The 26,616-nt window shown below is 32.6% G+C and overlaps 2 protein-coding genes across 3 annotated transcripts; both read left to right on the plus strand.

Annotated features, from left to right (window-relative positions):
• Positions 1 to 15,673: 15,673 nt before the first annotated feature.
• On the plus strand, positions 15,674 to 26,049 carry LOC110723789. 2 transcript variants are annotated; one of them, XM_021903161.1, is made up of 9 exons: positions 15,674 to 15,902; positions 17,000 to 17,058; positions 21,107 to 21,406; positions 21,551 to 21,655; positions 21,763 to 22,193; positions 22,292 to 22,454; positions 22,554 to 22,637; positions 22,725 to 22,823; positions 25,833 to 26,049. In XM_021903161.1, the coding sequence occupies exons 3-5, from the start codon at positions 21,107 to 21,109 to the stop codon at positions 22,177 to 22,179; spliced, it is 822 nt and encodes a 273-aa protein (XP_021758853.1). In that variant the 5' UTR covers positions 15,674 to 15,902; positions 17,000 to 17,058; the 3' UTR covers positions 22,180 to 22,193; positions 22,292 to 22,454; positions 22,554 to 22,637; positions 22,725 to 22,823; positions 25,833 to 26,049. The 2 variants fall into 2 exon arrangements, with proteins under 2 accessions (XP_021758853.1, XP_021758854.1); XM_021903162.1 differs by lacking the exon at positions 17,000 to 17,058.
• LOC110723526 lies at positions 17,716 to 20,974 on the plus strand. The gene is made up of 3 exons (XM_021902878.1): positions 17,716 to 18,990; positions 19,092 to 20,221; positions 20,335 to 20,974. The coding sequence occupies exons 1-3, from the start codon at positions 17,716 to 17,718 to the stop codon at positions 20,972 to 20,974; spliced, it is 3,045 nt and encodes a 1,014-aa protein (XP_021758570.1).
• Positions 26,050 to 26,616: the final 567 nt, after the last annotated feature.

The raw sequence follows: 26,616 nt of genomic DNA on the forward strand, positions 1-26,616 counted from the left end.
GATCAACTCAAACTAGTCCAGTTAATCATACAATACACATAACTTAAATTGGAAACATTTCTGAAAACTTAAATGATAATGTAATCATCAAAGAGTTGGAGGTTGTAATACAATTAATGAAAAAAGTACAGGTAAAATGGTAGTAGAGTTGCTTGATATATCTTAGCCACAAAAACCTATACCGCCTGCAGCGACACCGGCTAGATCATCAGAAGTAATGCACCGTAGTCCTTTACAGCAAGCGTATGGACCTTCTCCAGGGCATAGTTGGTCTTTACCTTGACATTTTATTGGTTCATTGAAAGAAGACGACTGCCTTATACCTTCTGATGTTGGAACTGAAAGCAAAGCATGAATAATAACAAGTCATTACTAAGATTATAAACTACTCCCTCCGTGTTTTTTTCTACAAGCTAGAGTTGAGATTTTCCACTATTCATAATATGTCATCATTTGTACTAAAAATAAAATAAAAATTAATAATAATAATAATAATAAATGTCATCATTGACTTAATTTTTTTAACAATAATATATAAAATGTTGTTGGATTTGTCATATTGTCTACTTTAATAAATTAATTTTTTTCATAATTTTACTAATCTCTCATTAAAAATATTGACGGTTAAAATTGTGTTTCGACAAATGTGTAAATTTGACTCTAGCTTAAAAAAAAAAAAAAAAAAAACCGAGGGAGTAACAAAAAAAATGACTAATGTAATAGGAGCTGAGTAGTATGTAGATATATATGAACGAATAATCCTTAGATGCATTACTATATATTTTATAAACTAAACTAAATTAATGGTTTAAGAGAGGAGAAACCTGATGTAGTAAGCAAAAGAATAGCGAATATCATAGCCATAACAGAACATTTTATGTGAGCACTAGCCATTTGGATGTGTTTTAAGGATGAGTAGAGTATGTGAAAATGCACTTCAAATAAACTTACTAACTATATTGTTGAATGTTGATGTGATTAAAGGTTCATCCAATGTTTGGTACTTATAACAATTTTATGCCATGTTATGATCAGCTGTAATATTAAATAATTGCATCATAAGCTTCATCTTAGGGGGCTTGATTATTACTATGTAATTGTACATTATGAAAAATATAAAAGACAACTAATTTCCAATCAATTAATCTTAATTAATGTAATCTTATGGATTGAGATGCATGACTTTAATTTCATGTTGTTGCAGCCATGTCTTTTGGATTTCGTTGGACTTTATTGAGATCTCCAGAAAAGAAGAAGATAAGAAAATTCATAGTATTAGATATGTTTTGTCCTACAAATTTACTCCATAACATACAACTCTCTATGTACCTAAAGTTCAACTCAATTACAATATATAAACACTTGTTTGTGATAGTGTATAAGGAAAAAGGTAAGAAAAAAGTGAAATGGAGTAAAAAGGTGGGTGAGCGCAATAAAAAGGTGAAAAAAGTATGATAAAGTGTTTAAATGGATGTAAATAGTGTGGGATAGTAAAGATAAGATACTAAAAAAAAGTTAAATTTATAAACAGACTAATAAAAGCGAGTCTGAAATGAGACATGTCGTTATTTGTTTAAAAGGACATACGAAGTGTATATAAAACGACTCAAAATAAAAAGAGAGTCAAACTTTTTGATTTAAGTGGGTGAAGTATATTTTTATTTCTCTTGTAAATTCATTTCCCCAATTGGCATAAGTATCAAAGATACTAAAAAGGTTAAGAATATCAGCAAACTTAACATGCAAAGCATAACAACGTATCCCAAAATGATATAATTCCCAACAAACTTGTTGATTAGAACACAATTAATATTCATAAAATAAATCATTTGATTTGGTCATGATCAAGATATTGTGAATCATGAAATCAAAAGACATGGAAGCAACATGCAACAAAAATGGCAAGTCATTAGGAGCAACTGCGCCAAGCTGTATATGCCAATTATAGTAATCAATCTAACACTACCTACCACAAAGTGAATAAGTTATCACACAAATTTACAAATAAAAAACCTTCAAAATATGTATTTTTAGCGCGTTAGGGAGTTCTATAAATATTAAAACGGCGAGCCGAAGAAGCAGCAACAAACATTAGAATCAAATTACATACTACAACTAACAGTACTTAGCATATTTGATCACAAATGGGGAAAGCTTCTTCCATCAACTTCGTTATCGCGGTCGTTATGTTAATGGCTTGTTTTCTTACTATATCAGGTAGATATCCCATCCTACCTTAATATAGATATCATATTCATATACTCAGTACTTTCTTAAGTTTGATCTAATACATAAGCTGTTAGTTCTTGCTCCTTACCTCTCTATTCTCTATGAGATTGGTTTCATTATATATTTCAAAATATAATTAATATTAAATTTTTTAATTAATTATTGCATATATAAATTGATGGTCAAAGAGGTCTAATTTGTTAGAAAGTGTATATAAAGGAAAATTAAACCATGTAACCTTGTCTATGCGTTTTTCTTATATAATATAATCCTGACTTTTACATTACTACTGTCTCATATAACCTTAAACTTGTAAAAGCTTAATAAATTGGATGGAAAATATAACTCCGTTAATTAATTTCATAATTTCTTTTGAAAGAATTTAACTTTATTATTTTTAAATTAAAATAGTTCAAATGAAAAGATAAACGAAGATAAATAACTCCTTTTAATCTTCCTAATTATTCCTTCCTTTTTCCTAATACAAATTTTGTTTTTATTTATTTATAATTTTATTTACATATATATTTTGATTATTACTTGTAACAATGTTTTTCTTTTCCACCCATTTTAATGATGTTATGCAATTTTAGTGTCATCTCAGGAAGTAATGCAAAAGTTAGGGTTACATAAGATGATCACATAAAACAAAAGGTTACATGGTACAATTTGAAATGCTATGAAACATATACCATTTAAGTTAAAATGAAGAGTCTGAATAACATATCACTGTTTATATACAAGTAAAACGTTTGATTCTCATGTTTTTAATACTTCCAGTTCCAACCTTGGCAACAAATTACGAGTCTGCCAGATACTATGAACAGCCACCACCACCAAGGCCGTCGCCCATGTGTAGGAACGTAACTGAACTGTGTTTAGCTTACGGTGATTACACTTGTTGCAAAGGATTAAATTGCATTTTGGGAGATCCAATCCTTCCTGCTGCTGTTGGTTCATGTTTACCTTTAGGCGAACAACCATCATCAACTGATGAGTGTCGAAGAATTAATCATCTATGTGAGCCTTACGGTCAGTATAAATGTTGTGACGGAATGAGCTGCGTCGATACTCGTACGCTGTCTCCTGTTGCTGGTGTTAACACCCAAGAGCTTGAGCTTCCACCTGGTGTTGGAGTTTGCGAGCCCTTAAAGTTGTAAAACATATTCCTGGGCCTCAACCATCAGCTTAAGCTTTTGGTTGAGTTGTTCCTTTAACATTTCTTTTAATTGCCTTTTTTATTGTATCATTTGATTTTTTTTTTCAAAGCAGTATCATTTGATTTTATTACTGTTTATTAAACATAAAAGTATTACTTATGTAACATTTAGATTGATGGACTCAATTTTTGTTTGATTAATATACGTTTGGACTTGTCCTAATATTAGTAGAATAAGTAAATAGAAATCGTTAATACTTTTTAATTCATCAGGAAATTTTAAACCATACAATCAAACGATTGTTTCACCATTTCATCTTGAAACCATACAATCAAAAATTTAGATTAATGATTACTGTTGAGTTATATCGTAGTTACACATTTGGTTGATTATGTGATCATACGCCCCTTATTAGTTTGCTATTTTCTTTGGCTTTAATAATACCTTGTATTTTCGTGAATCAGTGTAGAGAATTGAATCGATTTAGTTACTGTTCTTTACAAATTCTATCTTCTATATTCTCCCTTATTATTCAATTAATATTACTAGAGTGTACCCGTGCAAAATGCACGGGATATATAAGAAAAAAAAATTATTTAAAATATGAAAAGCTGATTTTGATGTTGTAATTTAGACTTGAGCTATAATGGTTGATTTTGGACTGGTCGGTTCTGTTGAACCCTAATTAGCTCTGTTGTATTGAGTATTAAAAATCGTATTAATAATGTGTTGACACCTGCTGTGCTATGCTGAAATATGATATTCTATGCTTTGCTTAGAAGCTTAAAAAACAGGGTCTTACTCTTTTATGTCGGTGGCCATGCAATGCTATTATGGGGTTTACTTTTTCAAAGTTATAGACCGAGGTTACCCGTTCAGTGTTATAGGGGTTACTCGTGTTACTCAGTTAGAGTGTCTTGCTCTAGGGGTTACATACTTTGTTCTGTTGCAAGTAGTTATTTGGTGAGGCCAATTGTACATTTTTTTTTTTTGATGATTAAAGATGTGGAAAATGTTTGGAGGGTAGTCTCTAAAAAAATGTATATAATTGAAGGGTTGGGGATTTAGAGTACTATAGTGAATTGTTGATAAAGGAAATGTATTCTCGTGCTAATGCATGACATATATTATACTATGTACCAAAAAAAAAACTCATAAAATAAAGTGAAATGTTAGTACGTAGTGTTTTTAAAAAAATGAAATGTTGGGGATTTTGAGTGCTATATTGAATTGTTGATAAAAGAATTGTATAATTGTGCTAATAATGCATGTCATAAAAGTGAAATGTTAGTAGTAGTCCATTTGGAAAAAAGAAAACAAAAAGAAAAACAAAAAGGAAATAGTGAATGGAGTAGTTATTGATTTTAAAAAATAATAATAATAAATAAAGTAGTGGGATTGGTAGTTATTTTTTTCTTAAAAAAAAAAAAAAAAAACCAAAAAAGAAATCCTAATGCATGAGAGTTGAGGAATGAGGTCTTAGAGGCTCCTCATTCACTTACTCTACAATTATATATTAGATATACTCCTGGATTACGGTATTCCACTACTCCATACCCAAAGGGAACACTGAAAAACCATTGCCTAATATAAAAAAAAGTGTTGTCTTGTAGCTAAGGCAACACATATGAGGTGTAGTTTATGCCCCCGTAGTCTATTCATAAGACAACACATTTTTATTCAAAACAACAATTCTTAAAGCCAAGGTAAAATGACAGCTAAGGCAACAATTGTACAAAGGCAACAATTGTACAAAGACAACAAGTAAAAATTGTTGCAGCCTTAGGAAACAATTCAAAACTATCTCTTTATGTTATAATATATAACAACCTTTCACCTATTATATTTGTTAGTAATAATATAAATGTGTTGCCAAATATCTCAAAGAGTAACATGGTAAAAATTAAAATGAATCAACATGTGAACTCAACAATAGACAACAATAAGTCTAAAGGTAAGCCGAACATCAATATAGATGTAATATAATTTTATAACATAGCACATGTAAACTCATCTAAATCCCATAAACATTATATAATGAAATATCACTACATCATGTATCTATAGTCTATACCCTTAAGATCCTAAATAGATTCACAATTTAGTACATTATTAGTACTACTAATTGTTTGTATCTATTGCAGTACAAGAGGAAGGGGTTGTAATGTCCAAAGAATAGAGCAACTCTTTGTCTTTGTCTTCAATATATATTTCACTTCCATGTACTTTACACCCTGTAATACCAATTAAATAACAAAGTTAAAGAATAATATAGTTATCAAAAATTATTTTAAATAATTCAAATTCTTAACAAAGATAAAGCATGACATAAATTTCACAATGTAGTAAAAGAATTCAGCATATATTTATCCGAGTTAAGCTAGAAATTAAATTACTCCAATATGCTTCGGCTTGTGGCTAGAGGTTCCTGCTAGGAAGTTGCTACAGAACTTTATAAGAAAAAAAATACCGGTATTGAGAATCTAATGATAAATGTGCAACACAAGATCAAATCACGAGTGGTTAATGAAAACCCTTGAGGTGTGGGATATGGACAATATTTTTGCCTCACTCTTGATATAGTTTAAATCTAGAGAAATAGGGATATTATCATCTCTCTTGAACAAGCACCAAACTGAAGCATCAACCTCTTCGATATAACAACATAATACAACAATAGAATGATATGAAAGCATCTTTAACTCTAAAAAATGAAAGCATCATGACAAGGAAAAACTGCAAGATATAATATTTTCATTAATCATCTAACGTGAGGAATTTATTTAACTTGAGATAACTTAATTAAGTCAAGGTTTCATTGTAAGATAAAATGTAAGTTACTTTTTTTTGGGGGGGGGGCAGCAAAGAGGGGCGCGGGACGCTCACATAATATGGACTTTAGTGTCCAAAGCTCCAATTAGACACCCCAAATTAAAAAACATTACCAAATTAATTACATTCTCAATATTTTCATGAATGAGGTACTTCTATTAGGAAAGTAAATACTCTAAGCAATTATTCTTTGGAAGCAAAGACGACAAAGTAACCTGCATCAATATTTTTCTAAAATTTTTATTTAAGAAGAGCAAACCAAAGATAGTGCATGTATTCTACTCTTGAAAGCTAAAGTGGAAAGTGGACTTATGTTTTAAATCACTCAACAATAATTTTCATAAGACTGCTAAAATCGTTTTGCATAAAACAATTGAATGAAAAAGAAAAGTAGAAGTTAGAGTCTTTGAGACTTACGCTGCTGAATAGGCCATAATCGAAGCTACTATAACAGAAGGTTGTAGATAACAAGAGGAGAAGGATCATCACGAGCCCATTGATTTTTGGTTTCTGAAAAAGCAAGAAACACAAACAATCAAGAAAAAAAAAACTTTTGAAGTAATCAACCTTACATTCTACAAGATTAATTGTCATTCAGATTTACCTTGGTCTAGTTTTTTGCGATAATCACATAAAATTTTGGTTGATCCAATAGTTTTTTTTGGTACTTAACAGGGTTACAAGACCAGGTTATAGTACCCCTACCCTCAAATTGAAAGTTATACAATCACAAACTAGACCACGAAAAACATTATTCACATGAATCTTACTTGCAAGATCAGAACTCAAAATCAATAGATACACTATAAACTTAACACAGCTAATCTTGTTGCAATTACTTGACTAATTGGAACATAGCAAAAGGGAGAAAAAAACAACTTAAAAATAATGTCAAAGGTGTTAGTATCACACTATCACAAGGTCTAGTTTCCCAACTGCTGAAACAACATCAGAAAATTATATAGAAGTATGAGTAACACCCTATCACAAGGCCTAGAACTCTAGATTCCCAGTTGCTACTCTATTACATACCAAGTATTTAACAACACTTAGATATAGTACATACAACTCAGCAACTTAATCCTTTAATCCTTCATTGTGAAAAGGTAACCATGAAAAGGCTAGTACTTACAGCTGAAGCAAAAAGGCAGGAGAATGACAACAATGTATTAGTTTTTTTTTTATTATTATTTATTTATTGCTGTAGCACAATTTTCTGGTTCGAGCGTACTAATATACTGACACACATAACACTCGCACACAACCGCACCACAACAGCAACAAAAATATAGCAGTCAAACACTAAATACTACGGAGTAAGAAGTTAAATATTTTTCCAGTATAATTCTTAAATAAAGTAAGAAAATTGAAAATTTTACCTGTAAAATTTGAAATTTTATTTGACCCTTGACCTTGTTGAGATGGAAGATATTCTGCCTGTAATTCAGGAAAATAATGCAGAAATAAGAAATGAACTTTAATTATTAATGACAATATGAATTCGAATTCAATATACAATGCAATCTATGGGGAATTTAGGTTACTAATTGCTAATAAAATACAAGTATGTGTAATTAATGTTTATACTCCGGTATAAGATTGTAAAAACAAAACAGCACCACAAAAGCCCCAACGCATTCAATTTTTCTTTAATTAATTTGAAATTATTCATGAAACCTAATTTTATTGGTTTTTATTAGGTTTTTTAATCATGCATTTTTAATTCAAACAAATCAAGTAACTGACAACAACAAAATTCATTTCAATTTTTAGGGATTTTTTTGAATTAAGAAAAGGGATATTTACAAGGGATCTAATTCGAAAATTTACATACCTCGCCTTGAACCTCGATGGAAAGTACTTTTGCTGAATTCAATCCAATTCGAAATTAATCAAGTAACAAATAGCAATTCTGATTGAAATCATGCATGGAAGGAGTAGCTTTGGTGATTATCAGATCAACGTCAATTATTATTACATTAGGATCCTTCGAAAAACAACCAACTCGATTGATTTAATCAGCCGAGAAAAATTGTAACTCCGGTGATCTCCACATCAGATCAACGCTGATGCAATTGGTGACTTTGACATGGGTGGTAAGGCCGACAAGGGTTTTTTTTTTCGAAATTTGATTTGTTCATACGAATTGTTGAAGAAGAAAAAATGAGATGGTCTACAAATTAAAGAGGATGAATAGAACCGAAAAGGTTAGGCGAGCGTGTTTTTAGAACTAAGACTCTAAGCGGCATCACAGTAACTGGCTTTCCTTGAGCCCGTTAAGGTCAATAAGGTTTGACCACATATTTGTAGCGGGCCTTTTCTACGCTAGGCGCCAGCTACTAATATTTGGTTAAAGTGAGGGATTGCTTAGATGGTTTGAGTAAGAGCTAGATGGTTAGGGCTTCCCATCCGGTTCTATGGGATATTGGGATCGATTTTCATCACCTGCTCCTGTGGCTCTCTAAATAAATAAAAAATAAATTTAAAAAAAAACAACTAATGTTTTGTCACACTCTCTTTAACTGAGTTTTTGTAATTGGCCTGGGCTATGCCCGTTACTAGTGCTAATTTATTTGTAACCTACATTGGTCATGTCAGTTACTTATACTCTTATATAATAACTGACGTAATATTATATGTTAGCTATTAATAATGGGACGTTACTATTGAGGTTTTTTCTACTAATGCTCTAAGAAAGAATTTTTCTTCATTTACCTTGAAATAAATAAGAAAAATAAATATATAATGGGTTAACCCATGATTTTCGTTTAAACATTTAATTAGATTAAACATCATATAGTTGGCAACACACTTACTAACGATGTGTATTCAATGAATTGATGTCATAGATGATAAGTGACATATTGTTAGGTAACAATTATAATGTCGTTATCTTTTCTAGCAATATTTTCTAAACATGCTGCCTTAGCCAAGAGAAAAGCAACACTTTAAATGATTGTTGTCTTTAGTGATCTATAGCAACACTTTTTTAATTGTTGCACAAGGATCTAGTCTTATTATTTTGGTTCATAATAACATTTTAAAATTGTTGCCTTAGGTTATCAAGGGTAATAGTTTTTTTAGTGTTGCAATTTTAGGTGTTGCCTATTCTCATTATTTTTGTAGTAAATAATAATATATCACTTATTTACTTTAACATCATGTATAAAAAAAAACATGCATTTATTAAAATAACATGTCCTTATTTAAAAAAATAACATATATATAAATTGAAATAATAAGAGGTTTACATCAAAATAACATGAATTTTATAAATCTTGAGTACAGTGAAAGGATCGAGGTTGAAAAAACAACAACATGCAAATATAAAATAACATATATATATATATCACTATTACAAAAACACCCTATGGAGTCGCCTCTTACAAAGTATGTGACACCTAAGGATAGATAAAAGACATCTAAAAATGAGTTGAAAGGAATAGACATCACCTACACTATAACAGGCGACACATAAACTATACGCGTCTCGTCTTTCATTATGTGTGACTCATAAAGTATTACTTTACGAGTCGCATATAGTCTTTTACTATTACAAGCGACACCTATGCCCAGTTTTGTTTTTATTTTTATTTTCTCACATGGGATACCTCCCTGACTCCCTCTCTTGCGCCTCTCCCTATCTCATTTTCTCTTGCCTCCCTCACCCAGTCGCCGATCTCTATCTCTAATATCTCATCTCTATCACTCATCCTCCTTCATTCTTAACTAGATCACTGCCATCTTCACCACCGCTAGCCCACTCTCACCTTTCTTCTCTCTCCTTATTCACTAGTGGTTGCGATGGTGGCGACGATGGCGACAATGATGCTTCAATTTTTAGGGTTTCGGTTGATTTTTTTTGGGCATGAGGAGTTTCTTCAAATACCCATCTTTTAACGTTGATTATATCTGCAATATTTAGATCTTACGGAGTAACGTAGTTGCTTTTTTTTTTGGTTCAGATAATAGATCTGAAGATATCCATGTATACGGGTTGTGAAGAGTATGGATCTGGGCTTGCATCTCCTCCAACAATAACGGCGACTTCCACTTCTCCAACAACAGAAGCAGCGGCTACCACCTCCTCCAACAATCGCGATAGATTTCACCTCCAACCACGGTGCTTCCACCTCCTCCAGCCGCAACGTACCTCCTTGTAATTTCGTTTGAGCATTTGAGCATGCTAAGGTTAGCGTTTTAGTGTTTTTTACCCAAATTTTTTCACCTAATTTATTGATTTTTATTTTTAGATTTTTAAATACGATGTAATTGATTCCTCTTGAATACAGTCCTTACTTTCTAATTGTATTTTATGTGTTCCATGAATTGAGTTTACAAGATTTGAGGAATACCCAGTTCAAAATTTGATGATTTACACTGTTTTTTTATGCTCAATTAATGGATCCAAACCTTAAATCTTAGGTTAGGGTTCCATAATTCTGAGGTACAATTGTTAATTTTGTGCATTTTGATTTGATTTTCTTTGTTTTAGGTAAACCTCACTTCATTATTTTGGGTAATTTTGTTGTCTAACTGAAGCTCATTCAATGAATTTTGAGGTGTTTAATTTGTTGTTGTTTTTTGGTACCTTAACAATGATCCATTTGCTTTAAAGTTTGGTACCTTAACAAAGAATAAAAAGGCAGAAAGAGGTCTTTAATTTGTTGCTGAAAATGTTTATTTGTATTGTATATATGCATGAGTTATCTAAGCAGAACCTCATATTATTTTTGTGATCATAAAAAATTTGAACAGCTGTAGTAGGTCTATATGTTACTGCGTTGCTTTGAACCGAATTCATTATTGGTTGACCTTTGCCACTTTGAACTGAATTCACTATTAACTGAATTTTAAAGTGGGAACTGAATTCACTATTAACTGAGTTTTAAAGTGGGTATACAACTCTATTAATGTAGAATTGCAGACTACAATAATTAATTTAGGGGTTATTCACTGTAATATGCAAGGAATATCACATTGTTTTATTGGTCATGTCTCGTTGTGAGTCGGTTTTCTCTTATTTGGAGGTTTTGACATCATCATGTTTCACGTGAGTTGTGAGGTTGTTTGAATAGTAGTGTGCCATTGTCTTATAATTTTGGTCTTTTAGAAAGGGAACACTGTAGAATTAATTTCCTGATCTTGTACTTGATTTGAATGTATTTTCCCCTGTCAATATTTCTGTAATAGGTTGTCAGATATATTCAATGCTTAGTAGTCATAAGTTGAAGCCAAATAGTGAGACAATCAGAAAAATTATCAACATGAACGTTAGAATGAAATATGTGAGTTTTTAAAATGCACACCATTCTTCATTTTTCATTTCCCTGTTTTAGTCTACTTTTGCTTCATTTACCAGTTCATCTTTTGCTGCTCTCTGTAGTTTGATAATGCATATACCGTGTGAAGGATGTGGGAAAGATTAAGAAAGTTCCTTCAGCAAGTATGTTCAATGCTATATTGGCTGGTTATTACAGAGAGGTGAATTTTCCAGTCTTTGGTCTTCCTGATTTAACTAAAGGTAAAATTATACTAAGTTCCTTCCTCTATTTCTAGAATTTGTGATTATTCTTATATAATTCTCAATCTAAAATCAAAATGTCAGTTATTTCATGTCATTTGATATAATTTGATAAAGTGCACAATTGCTGCTTAGCTCTTTAGTTTACTCACACTGTATTTTATATACTTCTTACTAATTATTTCATTCTGGGTCCTCAATGACCTTTGAGATGGAGAATTGATTATCTTCTATAATTAAATATTTTAAATTAACTTTTCTTTGCCAAGAATCAGACTTGATTCATAACTCCATTAATTTAATCTTGGACTTGACTATTGAACCTTAGATATATAGTATATATAAATATATATATTGGATTGAACCTTAGTGGAATTTTGTGGTTGTTTGGTTGTTTCTTCGCTGAGCTTGGACCTTATTGTCATTTGTCTTTGTTATTCTAGGATGTATATGTTTATCTTGATATTTATAATGTTAGTTTTATAGAAGTTTTGTCATAGAAGTTTTCAAAAGCCTATTAGCTCAAATGGTAGAGCAATGTGCTATTGCACATAGATGTAGGTTCAAGTCCTACATAGGTTATATTTATAGTAGCAAGTGTGAATTTGGAAAAAGAAAAAAATATTGTATTTTGGGCATCGCTATTGAAGAATTATATTTTTCATGAAATTACTTTACGCATCGCCTCATAAAAAGCAGAGGACTCATAAAATACACCTAACGCGTCGCCTATAATGAAAAAGGCGACTCATAAACCAACCTAACGCATCACCTATATGTAATACCCCGTATTTTTATGTATTTTTATAAAGTATTTAAGTATTAATAAAATGTATTGTCAAGGGCTCAAATATTTTAATTAAATATTTTAAAGAGTTAAATTATTTTAAATATAAAGTTTTATAAAAGTAAAATACGTTTTGGGCCAAACGTTTATTAATTATTGGGCAATGTAAATTATTCCTACATACTCTTATTGGAATAACCCATTCCAAAACCCATAACTTAAGCCCTATCCCTTAACTCAAGCCCACATTTTTATAAGCCCAAATTTAACCCTACACTCTCTACTCTATAAATACCCCATGAATCCCCAAAAATTTCCCACACAAAAAGGTTAGTCTTATTTTCTCTCTCCTTTGTTTTATTAATTTGTGTAATTATAATTATTGATTTATGGGTTTTGATTTTATTGTTTGAAATTAATTTAATTAGTATCAAATTGTATTTTGATGATTAAACTTTATAATTTTCAGATTTTGTAAATTTTATAACCTAGGGTTTTTAATTATTGAAAATCATGATTTTAGGGTTTTTATGAATAATTGATTTAGGGCTTTTTTGGTAATGATGATTTGAAATTTTGGTGATTATAACTACTTATTAGTTTAACTTAATTCCAGATTATATTGAACACGTAAATTCATGTTTTAATTATTAGATTTATGTTCGTTAATATTAATCTCGTTTTAATCCCGATCAGGTTCTGAACTCCTCCGATTTTGATAAAAAAAAAATAGTGTTTTTCGTGTGGAAACAACGTTTTAAGAAAGAATCACTACCTATGGTAGTGTGGACCACCCTCTCGTGGCCAAATTCAGCCTCTAAATATGATTTTCGGGCAATTTTTGATTTTTAACGAAGTTTTTTTTTTATGCTTTAAATTTTATCCTTGAGTTTAAAGGGTAAGAGATAATTTAATGTTTCTATGGATAATTTAAGTATAAAGATGTATTTTGATGATGTTTTAAAGGATTTTTTATTAGTTTAAAATGTTGGAATTGTATTCAAAGTAGTATAATTGTGATTTTTAATAAAAGAGTGTGATTATCCATTAAAAAGGAGTTTAATTAGGGGTTTAAAAATAATTTTCAGATTATTATAAGTTATTTAAAGTGAGTTTAAGTTGCTGGAAATTGTGTATACAAGGGTAATTAATATAGTATTATATTCCCTTTATGTAGGAGACTTAATTCGGGAATTGTTGTAGTGTAATCGGCTACTTTAAGGGTTTATTTGAGGTACGTTCGCGTACTTAGCATATTTTGATGATGTGGAATCATGCTAGGCTTGATTTCAATCAATTACAAGTAGTATCATGCTAAGGTTTATGTATGGAATTGTGAATTAATGGTGTTGATGATTGAATTGTGAAGCATGAATTATTTGTGATGGTTTATGGATTGGAAAATTATATTTTGGGCATGTTGTGTTTGAACCACACTTTTATTTATGGCATGTTAGAATGCATGATTAATTAAACAACATGTTTAATTATGTTAGGAATATTGAAAAGGAATTTTATTATGGTTCAAATAATTTTTATTGATGCTTTAAGCATGAGGAAGAAGCTATATAAGTGTCTATATACACAAGGGATTGTATGTTGGTGCCTTTGTGCACTTAAGGTGTTTTAAACACCGAGGGATAGGATTTTTGGCGCTTTATGCGTTTAACATGTCTTTGACACTAAGGTAGAATTAAAAAGGGTTCAACATTAAATAATATGTGGTCACTAATTATTCAAGAATTAAATTGGTATGTTTGGTTGATTGAATAATTATGGTTGATTGATTTAGTCACTAAGTCCAATAACATGTAAATAACGTAAAGTGAAAGAGATTACGCACCAAAACTTTTGGAACGTATATACCTTGAGTATGAACAATGGAGGGAGTTATAGAGTTTTATATTTAACCATAACTTCTAATGGAGTACAGGATGTTGTACATTCTTTTTTATTTATTATTATGCGCAGGAATTCCGCCACCTTTGAGTGGTTTTGTCGTTGGCACGGTTAGCTCCCGTGTCAGTTAACCTCAATTTATTTGGGGGAGGTATAGTTGGAAACCCGTGCGATGCGTAATCAACGCTAAATGAATTACTTAGTGTCTAGTTAATGTGTCTTGTTGATTGTTGTGTGTGCTTGTAAACAAGTGCAATGAGATAAGTGTGTGGTGATAGGTGAAAGCATGTTAGTGTGTTTAATTACTCTTATGTACTCAACTTTGCTGATTGTGTGTGTTTGTGTGTTTGGCCATGTCTACTTTGGCCCTACGACGACCCATTTTCTAATGGCGAGTAGTGGGGACAAGTAGAGAGGAGGTTTTCAGGTGATAATGAAACATATTCATGAATGGGCATGAGTGAAGAGCGAATCATCACTACTACAAAATTGGCCAAAGAGACCATAAATAATAGACTTGTTTACTACATAAGCGGTCTCTTTGTTCCAAGAGACCATTCACCATTAAAAACCGGTCTCAAAACAAATTCAAAAGACCAGTTTTTAAAGATAACCGGTCTCTTGGGGTATTTTAGAATATTCTAATATTTTAATTAAAATAGTTTGAGACCAATTGTTTTACAAAACCGGTCTCTAGGTGTTTTTTTTTTTTTATTTTTTCAAATTAAAAATTGGCAGAGACCAGTGGAAAGTAATAACCGGTCTCTGCTTTTCCTAATTCTAAACCGCCAAAATCCCTAAAATAATTTATTTCACTTAGCTTTCTCTGTGCTCGAAATTTTTGCTTTTCCCCCTTAGCTTACTCTAGTGTCGATCAAACTCTCCTTCCCTTGGCTTAGCTTGAGACCGCGCTAAGGCTGCCGACGTACCTCCGTCCACCTCCACCTAAAGGCTGCCGACGCGACTGCACTGAAATTCCGTTGCTTGCACTACAACATAAACGACCAAATGCAATGGTCTTAAGCAACGGTTAAAGAGTATTGCAACGGTTGAGTGCAACGACCTAAGCTAATACAACAGTTATTGCAACGGTTATAGATAATACAACTGTTTGTAGCAACGGTCTTGGCTAATGCTACGGTTTTTTGCAACGGTTTAAAAATTAGCCATGGCATTAGGTCTTTAACCGTTGCATTATATGATGGTAAGAGATGATAAAATAAAATAGGAGTATAAAATTTTTGGAGTTGCGCGCTATACCCCGGACTTTTTGTGCGCTTTTTTTCCCCAAAATTTCAAAACCCTCATTTCTTTTAGTCTCAAATTCTTAAGTCTCTAGTACAGTACTTCCCATTTACCAAACTTCAGATATATTCTAGAGAATTCCCATTACCAAACTCTTTTCAAAACCCCCAATACAGAACGATGTCGACATTGGCGCTCCGGCATCCATTTGGAGATTAATTATCAGGTAATTTCAAACTCTCTTTGTATTGTGCTTCTAGTTAAGTATGTAGGTTTCAATATTTCTTTAACATTATATTTTGTTTGCAAATTTGCATGCTCAATTGACCTAGAATTTTCATTGATTGAAGTTTTTGTTAATTAAAATTATCTAAATCTTCAACCTTTTGTTCTTTTTACTGTATAAACAATCTTGTTGTTTTATATTACTTAATTATTGATAAGAAGAACATCTGACCCAAATTATAGTAGATTAGAGGTCTATTAATCAGGGAATTATAGTCAAAGTAACCTTTAAATTGAGGATTTTGTAAAGATACAAGAGGTGGAGTTTGTATTTTAGTAAAAAATAATGGTGGGCTGGTTTTTTTTAGTATTGAAGATTTGCGTAGGCTTCAAACTTGAGCCTTTTCAAGTTGAGCTTTTTAGTTCTTATTGTTGTGCTTTTATTTTTATATATATATTTTTTATTTACGACCTCAATAGTTGAGAATTGTCAAGTTGTTGTTATATATGTATATATGCATGTTTCTACACTTAATCAATTCTCAATTTTTGAAACTTGGAGTTATTAAATCCATGTACTCTGACCTTGACGAGATTGTGGGATAATATGTTATCTTTTATTCTCATTTGAACAAATTGATGTTGTACTATTTTGCAATTTTCTTTGGGAATTTGAGACTTATTTTCTTTTAGCAAAATGCTTTCCTCACAAATTATCAAGTTTGGTGTGCATTAAAGAGTCTCTCTATATTTGAAATTATCAGGGATGAGAAATTTCACTCATTCAAGGTAAATTATTATTTGAATTATCAATTACTTTCGTTTATATATTTTTTAATTATGGTGTCCAAGTTATGTCTTCTATTTTATTTTTATTGCCTCCCTATTATTGTTCCTTTTAAAATGGTTTAGACAAGACTTTAAACACTAGTAGGATACGAATGCCCATGAGATGGTTTTTTTCTATTGATTTGCGTGGAAGGGGAATTGGATAACGAAAATTACGATGAGTGTTTATTGATTCTATATATTAATTTGACAATTTTTTTAAACAAATTGTATGCATATTGAATTTATGTTTTCTATTCACTTTATTAGGAGTAAAGCAGTACGTCAGTTTCGGTATTTGCAGCACTACACTCCCTCAGTTGGCCTAGGTAACTATCTAATAGTTTGGGTTTAATCCATTGAGTAATAGTATGGAGTATAGAATATATTTGATCTTGTGATTAGTATCATGTTTAGGACATGAAATTGGGTTATGCATATATCTCCATGTTAATATTGGATACTCTTATACTAGTCTTGGTTAGCAACCTTATTTTGTATCATTGGTAATTCATTCTCCAAATCATTTATGCAATATTACTTTTATTTGTAAACATGTGAGTATTGTTATTGTTTCATATATACTATGTATTGATTCTAGCATGAAGGATTGGGTTGTGGTGGAATTAGATGCATAATTATGTATTTAATTAAATAGTTGACTTTAGATTTATTAAATTATGCATTAGTATTTGGACCAACTCTTAGTTCTTACTTCTTGTTTGACTTATACTTTTATAATCATAGTGTGACTTTCTCTTATTGTTTCATGTATTGCATGATTGTACATATACAGTTGTTTCTGGTGGTTGTTCTCCCTCACTTGTTTTTTTTATATTTATATTATATTTAATATATATTTATTGGAATAAAAAAATGATAAGCAAATAACCATTAGTAGGGTGAATTTTGTATTTATATTTTTGTAATTGGCTATATATAATAATAGAATATCTATTTTTTCTTTCTTGGCTTTAACTAGAGTAATGGATAAAGTAAATACAAAGTGGTGGACATTTGCTAGATGGAGTGATGAATATGAAAATGGAGTTGATAAGTATATAGAAAAGACTTTTGCATCCAGCTCACAAGGAGATCAAATTTGTTGTCCATGTGAAATTTGTCACTATCGTTATTGGCATAATAGGAATGTTATTAAAGAGCATATGATTTGCAACGGTTTTGTCCCTAGATCAGACATATTGTTAGATGTAAGGGAGGACATCGAAAGAAAAGATGTAGTAGTTGATTCTGATGTACCCCAATACATAAATGATGTGAATGATGACATAGAAGGTTTGTTAAGTGATACCTTCAAAGAGGGGCCAAATGAAGATGCAAAGAAGTTTTTTAAACTTATTGAAGAAGGGCAACAAGAATTGTATCCAGGTTGTAAGAAAATGACAAAACTTGCCTTTACAATTCGACTATCAATTTTCAAGTGTGATTATAAGGTTAGCAATGTTGCAGTTGGTGCTTTATTAGCGTTTCTTAAGGATATATTGCCTGATGATGCAAAGCTACCTTCTTCTTTTAATGATGCAAAAAATACTTTAAAAGTATTGGGCTTGGATTATGAGAAGATAGATGCATGCCCTAATGATTGCATGTTGTATTGGGAGGAAAATAAAAATGCAGCGAGTTGCCATGTTTGTAAGACTTCAAGATGGAAATCAAATGACGAGGATCAGGTAAATGAAAAGGCCCATAAAATACCTGCCAAAATTCTAAGATATTTTCCCATCAAGAAAAGGTTGCAAAGGCTATTTATGTGCCAAGAGACAGCAAGGTACATGACATGGCACGCAAATGGACGTGAAACTGATGGACTTTTACAACATCCTGCTGATGGTCAAGCATGGAAGGACTTTGATAAGTTGTATCCAAAGTTTTCTGAAGATCCACGTAATGTTAGGCTATGTATGGCTACTGATGGATTTAACCCATTTCACACGATGAGCATCGTACATAGTACCTGGCCAGTTATCTTGGTAAATTATAACTTACCTCCCTGGCTGGTTACAAATCACGAGTTTTTAATGTTAACATTACTTATTCCTGGCCCTTCATCCCCGGGCAATGATATTGATATCTATCTACAACCGCTAATCAAAGATCTAAAAGAGCTATGGGAGGTTGGGCTAGAAACATATGATGCTTCAACTGATAAGAGGTTTATGATGCATGCAGCTTTATTGTCTACGATCAGTGATTTTCTAGCTTATGCAATGTTGTTTGGTTGGAGCACAAAGGGGAAAAGGGCTTGTCCTTGCTGCCATTATGATATGGAATCACAATGGTTGGACCATAGCCGTAAATTTTGCTATTGGCATTATCGTATATTTTTGGATTCAACCCACAGCGCCATGATAAGAGAACTTTTGGAGAAATTGAGGAGAGAACTGAACCTTTTAGATTGAAAGGTACTGAAATTGAAGATTTACTACAAGATTTTCCCAATGACTTTGGAAAGACGAACAAAAAAAAGCACAATGATGATGTTCCATGGAGAAAGTTGTCAATTTTGTTTAGCCTTCCTTATTGGAAGCATTTTACAAATCGACATAATCTTGACGTGATGCACATAGAAAAAAAAAAATTTGATAATATCATTGGAACATTGTTAGATATATCTAAGAAAACCAAGGACAATGTGTGTGCTCGTCGTGATCTGAAATTTCTTAAAATTTTGCCAGAACTTCAGCCTATTGAAATAGATGACCTTCGTGAAGAGATCCCAAGGTCACGCTTCTGGATGACATTAGAGAAGAAGCGCTTGTTTTGCCGAACCATAAAGAAAGCAAAGTTGCCTCAAGGGTATGCTTCTAATATTGCTCGTTGTGTGCAAGTTAATGAGGGGAAGATAACAGGATATAAGAGCCATGATGCTCATTTTTGTATGCATTACTTGCTTCCAATTGCAATAAAGGCAACTTTACCTAAGGAAGTTGCAACTCCGCTGATTAGACTTTGTCAGTTTTTTAAAGGCATATGGGGTAAAACCATTGACCCAAAAGACCTTGACAATCTTCATTCTCAGATAGTTGAATCACTTTGTCAATTAGAAATGATTTTTCCACCTGCTTTTTTCACTGTAATGGTCCATTTACCAGTTCATTTGGTGGAAGAAATCAGGCTTGGAGGTCCTATTTGTAATAGATGCATGTATGCAATTGAGAGGTTTCTTCATGAGTTGAAGGATGATGTTCGGAACAAAGCTTGCCCTGAGGGCTCAATGGCAGAAGCATATTGGGCTAAAGAGTGTCTTCGATTTTGTGCTAGATACATAAATCGACCAAAGACTCCTTCAACTAGTGGTAAGTCAAAAACCGCACAACCATTCCTTCCTAATATTGGTCGACCGACTAGGGGGAAAGGAAAGCCCACAAAGAAGAATCAATATGGATTTATGATTGATCACATTACATGGGACCAAGCCCATCAATACGTGTTATTCAACTGTGATTGCAAGGAAGTTGAGAGATACATCAGGTAAAATTATTCATAAAAAAATCTCAATATCATATTTACATATATATAGACTCAATCTTCATCGTATCATTAATTACAATACTAATATGTGTGTAGTTTTATTAATATTTCAGTGAACACATGGCAAATTTAAGCTCCCATAGGAAACGAAAATGGGATATTGTTCAGAATCATAGTAAGGAGTTTATGGCTTGGTTTAAGGAGAAAGTTGCCTGCATGATTCAGCAAGGTGCTGTGGTACCAGACCATTTGAAATGGTTATCAAAAGGTCCTTCTTATGTGGCAAAAAGGTACACTGGGTACTCTGTGAATGGATTTCACTTTCACACTATGAAGCGTGATGCAAATTCTATATCACAAAACCATGGAGTCCATACCATAATGGGAAGTGTTGCTTATTATGGTTCAATAGAAGATCAAAATCCTATAATGGGAAGTGTTGCTTATTATGGTTCAATAGAAGATATCATTGAGCTATCATACCATGGCCAATTTAGCGTTGTCTTATTTAGATGTGTGTGGTTTTACTCAGAAATGAATGATGAATTTATTTTGGTTAATAAGAATAGAACCATTGGTGTGGGAGAACCATTTATTTTAGCATCTCAGGCACGACAAGTTTTCTATGTGGAAGACTTAACCAAGAATGGTTGGTTTTATGTTGTTCACAACCTTCCTACAGAACTCTCTGATGGTAGGATGTTATGTTATGTCTTGTTTTTTTTAAAAAAAAATTATTATATGCAATGTTGATTGATACATTAAATTACTTTATTAGTTTTTTCCTTTTCTTATGGCTTGTTCTTTTTTTTTTTTTTTTTTCTCTTGTAACATACAAGTTTAAATATTTTTTTAATAAGATAATTTTTTTTTTCATATGTGTAGATGAAGGGGATTAAGGCTAAATCAATCCCTCAAAAAAAAGTGATAACAGATTATGAAAGGCAAAGACTAGAGCAGCTGAAGCGTAACGCGGACATTATGGCAACTTCTGGAAAAGGAACTTTGGCATCACAAATTTATGATAAATCTCGAGCCTTTTCATATGCCCTTAATGCTATCAGCACATGGGATGACAATAATTTGTTTTCAGATGAAGATGATGAAAATGATGATGAGTACATACTTGAATATGAGGGTAACCAGGATGAAATTGACTCTGGTACTATAACAAGCAAACGTAAGGTTAGTCTCATAAATACATGTATACAGATTATTTTTGTCATCTCCCCCCCCCCTTTTTTTTTACTTATGTAACATTGTAATTCCGTCATAAACTCCCTTAGTTTGATTTATCCATATAAATTATAAATAAACCTATTTTTATAGGCTGTTGTGAGTGGGAAATTTTGTGGAGGGTCAACAAGAGGCATGCCACCGCTTTCACATCTGCCACATGTCAAGGATATTGCTACCAAAAAGGCTTCTCGCAAGGTATGTATGTGTCATCTTCAGTCTTATTCAGTCGCCTTAGTGTTTGGACCAACTCTTATTTAGTCGCCTTCATATTCTAATATTTTCTTATGTGCAATTAAACACAGGGCTCTTCAAACAAGTCAGGCTCAATGGCTGCATTTGTTCAGAACACCACAAAACATGGTGTGGAAAACCATACCGAGCTACCTCCAGTCAATTCAGTAGGCAAGTTTCAACAAAGAGATCACCAAAATGGAAATAACCCATCAGGAAAACAAGCTCTCCAGCCACAAAAGAAACATCAACAAAAGACTTTTTGTCGTCCTGGATCATTGACTGCCTTTCGTGAGCTACGAAAAAATCAATCAGAGAATATGATTCAAGACAATGAAACAAACAGTACTTCCAACCTTGAAGTGGCATATGAAGGCCAGTTGATCTCTAGTAGTGCAAATGACATTGTAAATGAACAACCTGTAGATGATGGCAACAATGTAATTGAAAATATAACTGAAGCGATAGACGAGGAGATTGAGAACTAAAAGCCCACAAGAAGGTACAACACTTTTTTTTTCGATTGTGGAAAGTTTTTTTGTCATTTGATAAATCTTTTTGTTATAACATTGTATTAACTTACAACTTTTTCCTTCACAGTTCCTGCAAAAAAGAAGCATCGAGGTCCAACAAAATTGGTTAAGGTTCATGCTCGTCCTAGGGAGGAACGCCCTTACCTTATCTTGAATATTTATGGGCAACCAGTTGGACCTACTGATGAAGTAGTCGAAATCAACTCATTTGCACAAAAAATCATCAATGAGTATGTACTACTAAAATATTCACTTGGTTAACTTCTTGTGTTTTTTTTATTGTCTAATCAAAATTAATGCAACTGTGCCATCTTGAAATGATTTTGTAGGGGAATAGTTAAATTCAGCATGAAGCATCGAAAAGTATTAAGAAAATAAAAAAGAATCCAAAAATAGGGTGGAAGCAACCACGTGTAAGTCATTATTATTTTTAGCATATTTCATACCTAGTAGTGTAAAATCAGATCCAAACTGTTTTAATGGTTATTTTTTTGTATCAGTGTCCTCTACAATCTGCATACACAAAGCACTGTGGTTACTTTGTATGTCGCTATATGCTGGACATTATACAGAACAGAGTATTATGGATTTCTGAGCAGGTATTTTCAACATACATGTCATTTAAGTTGTTATTCTTTGTGTATGCAGTTATTTGTAAAGCATATAATGTGCCATAAGCTTCTTTTTTCATTTTTTTCTTGTGATGTTATCGATTTCTGTGCCATTTATCTTATGACATTATGGTAAATTGGTAGCATTGCTGGTTTTGTGTTAAATTTTCAGTATTGATTCATTGCTTCCATTTCCTTATTTCATATTTTGACAGTATGGTAGTATTAGAGTGATAAGGATCAAAGGGTAATAAGTTTAATTAAAGAAACTCCTAGTTTTATTGTGGAAATTTTGAATACTTGTGTATTGGTGAGCAACTTGTCACGTGCTGACTAATCCCCCTAGTCTTATGCACGCTAGCCTACTAACTTCCCTCCCTCGGATGCTAGTCAAGGCTTAACCCCGAAATGCTTCAAGCAAGAGTGTGCAACGAAAGTTAAGGAATGTTGAGAACACAAGAGGATATAAATATTTTGAATGCTTTGATAGCTTGAGAGAGAGTGTTTACAAGTATTTTCTGAGATGCCTCCAAATGAAGGCCAAGTCCCCTATTTATAGTGTTCTAAGCATGGCCTAGAACCTTCACTAACCTCCTCAAATGGAGGGTTCTAGATCTAATCCTTTCTAGAGTATTCTATACATTTCTTTAGTACATTCCCTCTATGTACAAGACTCTAGAATTATCTACACAACTCTAGAATTTACAGATGATTCAAGGATGTCCTAGGAGGTTCTAGAAGCTTCCGGATGCATCTCGAGTCTCCTTGAGTATTCTGGAACCTTCCGGACTTCTCCTTCAAAATCTAACACCACCATGATGTTCATTGGGCCTAAAAATGGTGGACCCCCAAATTTGGGCTAAATCGGACTTCATTTGGGTCCCCAAATAGCCCATTATTGTGTTACTGTCACTTGGGTGTTCACTAGGGTGACAGCACTGGAGCAATATAAAGCTCTATAGGGGGAGGGTGTCTCTGGCCTAGCCAGTGCGCACCAAGGGCATTCCCCCTGGCCACGATTGTTGCCTCCCGTCCAATGGCCCTAGTGAGGGGTGGAATGTGTGGGTCGTGACAAACTGCTCTATGTAGTTATCAATGCATTGATCTCAAATGGCGTTTGAGTCAAGCATAGTACAGAATTACACCATAAGTCTTCTCCTAGAAATGACAAAAGGTGTCCTGCCCTTAGATAATCAAACTATGAGAGTTTCATTTTTTGAAGGTGCTGAGGAACTAAGTAACATTAAGCTAGAGAAGGCTCTGATGAGTCAAATTCAGATGACTAAGTTACATTAATCCAAAGAAGGCTCTGATAACTAAGTTACATTAAGCCAGAGAACTAAATTCATTTCTCTGTGTGAGCCACATACTGAAAGGTGTGAGGTATCTATCTAAGACGTGCCCTTCACTACTGAATACCAGATTCCAATCTAAACCTACTTTTAACAGGACTAATGCCTTGACATTGAAGGAACAGAAGTGAGTTCGACACTAGCAGAACTGATTTGAACATCAAAAGACACCAAGTCCAAGATTTTTAACATTTGATCTTCATTTTTGGACATTTTCTCTAAAATTCGGGAGTGGGAAAAAATGATTCAATATACCCTTTACAATTTAGTATCAAAGAAACAAATAAAAAAAACAGGGGAGCACCAAAAAAATCATCAAACCTGTAATTTTACAAGAATCTCTGCATCATGATGGTTGTATGCTGATGTAATTAGTCTGATTTCAGGCAACATGCATTCAGTGTAACCTTGTTTCTATCTAGACACGGTTGCTTCTATTAGTTTTTACTCTGTACTCCAAAGAGACTTTGCAACGAAGCGCGCTCTACACAGATAAATTCTAGGCAACAAGAAGATCAATAAGGCAGAAGACAGTTGATTGAATTGATTTGGCCGAAAGGCTTGAAGAGTTTTCTATTACAACTAAGGCTACTACTAAGATGTTACAACTTTTCTGAATGAATTTCTCTTTTGCTCCCCTCTAGCTATTTAAGTCTCTTCTAACATACTACATGTGACTAGCCTTAATTACTAATAACAACTACATTTGTCTTCTTCCCTTGGTGCCAAAAGAAAGCTCTGAAAAGTGAATCTGTTCTGATTACATGTCCCCTGCTGCTGGCTGTTGTTGTTGCTTGTCTTGTGGTATGCTCGGCCTGTTTGTGTTGCTTGTTCCCTCCTGAACTTGCTGCCTTCTCCTGTGATATGTGTGTACAATAGGCGGCCTTGATTATTTCGTTACAGACTTCCTTGGGTAAGAAAATCACAGTTTAATCAAAAGTAAGAGAATTGACATCAGTTATAGGTCCGCTTTTTAATATTTAGGTTTGGAAGACTATATTTATTGATAGATCATTGGTCAATTTAGAGGAGGGCAAGCTGCATATTTTTTTTTAATCATTGATCAACCTTTAGTGGATCTGGTATCTCTTGTTGTCATTGTTCTTGATGTTCCAGAAGTCAGCTCAATCATTGTTAACTAAAGTATTTCCGTATTTGTGGAAGAGGTGTTTTGGTTGATTTTTGGCTGTTGTGCTGGAATTGGCTATGCTCACTGTTTTCACAGCGTAAGAAGAATAAATAAATTTCTTGTGGAAAGCCAATTAGTGAGGCTTAGAAGTCCTAACTTGTAAAATTCTAGAGTGCTCAGGCTGCTTGTCTTAGAACAGAATCTATAACTTTTATACTGTGACCATCGTGCTTGCATGTTCTCAATCTCATGCAATTAGCTTCTGAACGTTATTTCACTAGTAAGATTTTCTGCTTTGGTTTATTCCTTTCTGATTTGTTGAACTAATTGTCAGTACGTAATTAATGGAAACTAGTAAAGTACTACCTAATTTTGGACTGAGAAATTTGTTTGTTGATAATATGCTAATAGCTCTGTATTCTGGTTTTAAGTAAGAAAGTAGGCAAAGTAGCTCTTTAGCTCAATTGTAAATGAATGTAATCTAATTTGTTGTTATTTCATAACTTTATGTTCTAGATCTTTCCCAAAGATCCTTGCACATATTCTTCAGAAGAAATTGACGAGATTAGAGACTTATGGATTCAATATGTTCTTGATCACGAGGAGCCGGAAGAACCTTAGTGATTGGTGATTACAGCATGAATACCGTTAGTCTTGATACTTGAAAAATCTCTACATTTTTTATTTTGATACATTGGCAATTAGCTATTACTGTGTACATATATTAGTACTGTGTTGGATATATATATATATATATATATATATATATATATATATATATATATATATATATATATATATATGCCTTCTATTTTGGAGTACACATTTATTTGTATATTATATATATATTTGAATGCTCTTTGTATATAATATATTAGCAGGTTCAAGGATTATTTTTGGTGCAATTTAATAATATTGAGCAGGATATATATACAGGTTTATTTTTGGTGATTACAGGTTGGATTAAAAAAAAAAAAACAGGAATCATTTGGCGCAAAAATTTAATGCAGCATGCAGGTAGCTAGGATTTAAAAATTTGATTATTCGAAAGAAAATAAATTTAAAAAAAAAAATAACCCATTTGAGACCGGTTATCATACATGCATGGTCTTTACACAAACGCTGTATATTCTTTTTTTTAAAAAAAGAGAGACCGCCTAACTAAGAAAGTGGTCTTAGTTATTTCAAAAAGAGAGACCGCCTAAGTAAAAAAAGTGGTCTTAGTTTGGTATACAAGAGACCGCTTTTCTGACAAAAACAGTCTCTTATGCTTCTACAATTTCAAAATATCAACCACCTA

This window comes from Chenopodium quinoa, unplaced genomic scaffold (genome assembly GCF_001683475.1).
Source record: "Chenopodium quinoa cultivar QQ74 unplaced genomic scaffold, ASM168347v1, whole genome shotgun sequence".
Classification (NCBI taxonomy): Eukaryota; Viridiplantae; Streptophyta; class Magnoliopsida; order Caryophyllales; family Amaranthaceae; genus Chenopodium; species Chenopodium quinoa.